Genomic DNA, 1,714 nt, shown 5'->3' on the forward strand with positions numbered 1-1,714 from the left:
ATTTCCAGCTAAATCAAGGAAGGTTACAACAGAAGATGCACTCTTCTTTGTGAGTAAAAATGGAAGATTACTGCAGTTCATGGTAGGTTAACAGTAGTTAATAAAAGAATTATGCACTTTGAGTAGTTAATAACTCCTTTCCCTTAAGTTTTTCACTTTGTAATTCTAATTAATTCTAATGAAATCAATTAAATACTCATATTCATGATCAACTTCGTATCTTTCATTATACACAGGTTTTCATGAGGAAGTTTAAATGGAAAGATTGCAAACATCCTCCAAATGCTAAAGTTGCATGCATTGTAGACCAGGAATTGTTCAGGGAAAACATAGTATTTGTCACAGGAAGAAACGGTCGCCTATATCAGTATAACAAAGTGACTGATTTGTGGCATGAGCATTACCAATCTCAGCATTTGATTCTATCACAGTTTCCTGGAACAGTTATTAGACCATCACAGAAATCGCTCTCAGGCTCACTTTTCATGCTTTCAGTAGAAGGTGGCCTTGTTGAGTACCAATGGAATGCAGGGAGTGGATGGAACTGGATAGAACATGGAACACCCGATAAAGGCGCAAAACTAATTGGTTCAACTGGTCCTAGCTTTGAGGGTACTCAACTACTTTTGATTGGTTCAGATGGAAAAGTGTACCTGAGATACATGGACAAAAATGGTGCATGGAAGTGGAAGGACTTTGGTTTCCCTTCAATGGGAAGTGAAATGGTTGAGGCGAATCGACCAAGACAAAGTGGACTCAATGATGGAAAGGTAGTTTGCAATGATGAATATTCTATGCATGGCTTGAAGAAAGATCAGAACAACCTTTCTGATCAAATGTCTAAATGTGATCCTAAGGTAAAGTATAATCTACATTTACTGATTGAACAAAAAAACATAGATAGAGCATTGATTTTGAGTCTGATTTAACACAGGTTTCATCTACAAGACCAATTCCATTTTCTGAAGGTTCTGTTATATTTGAGCTCAGAGATGGCAGGGTAAGAAACTTTTATCTCATGAAAAATTACAGTATAATCACCTTATTCATTATGTATAAAGCAACAAGCAAATGCTTATTAGAAATGGCTAGTTTTCTATTTCAATGCTTATTATGAAAATTTATACCAATGCTGAATTAGAAATTCACTCTCTCCGTTTCCTTTTATCTGTTACTGTGACTATAACAATGACAGATAAAAGAAAACGAAGGGAGTTCATTTAATATATGGCTGACGAGTGACGACACGACTAATGGCAGTTGGCAGAACTACAGCTTGTGGAGGAGACAGAATGGGTTTGGTCAAGGACCATTGGAACTCCAGCCAGTTCATGCTTAGAAAATTATTGGATCACTGTAGCATCCTCATAATATTGAAAGAAAAAGGTGAAAGTTATGCTAACAAATATGAAAGAAATAGTGAGTAGTGACAACTATTATGCTAACAAAAATGGTGAAAGAAAAGGTACTAGTTAGCAACACTTGAAGATGAAGTAGCTATTTCCTTTAAGAGGCTGAATAGGTAGTGTTAGTATTTGAGGTACAATACAAAGCCCTGTGGAGATGAGCTATGATAGCTTACTTGTAAGTTGTAACATAGATGTAAAAGGAAAATAATAATATATATTTGTACAGCCAAAATAGTACATTGAATAAGAGCATGCACAAAACAATCCTTTCATTGTATATAATCTATTAATGCTACAAAGAAATT

At 35.2% G+C, this 1,714-nt stretch overlaps 1 protein-coding gene across 1 annotated transcript in view; it reads left to right on the plus strand.

Annotated features, from left to right (window-relative positions):
- LOC107629555 overlaps positions 1–1,714 on the plus strand; it is a gene marked incomplete at its 5' end in the record, with an annotated part of 5,324 nt that extends 3,610 nt beyond the window's left edge. Inside the window, 4 exon segments of the mRNA XM_021117157.1 lie at positions 1–82; positions 237–857; positions 935–1,000; positions 1,196–1,714. Of these exon segments, the coding sequence (XP_020972816.1) occupies positions 1–82; positions 237–857; positions 935–1,000; positions 1,196–1,339 (913 nt within the window).

This window comes from Arachis ipaensis, chromosome B03 (assembly GCF_000816755.2).
Source record: "Arachis ipaensis cultivar K30076 chromosome B03, Araip1.1, whole genome shotgun sequence".
Lineage (NCBI taxonomy): Eukaryota > Viridiplantae > Streptophyta > Magnoliopsida > Fabales > Fabaceae > Arachis > Arachis ipaensis.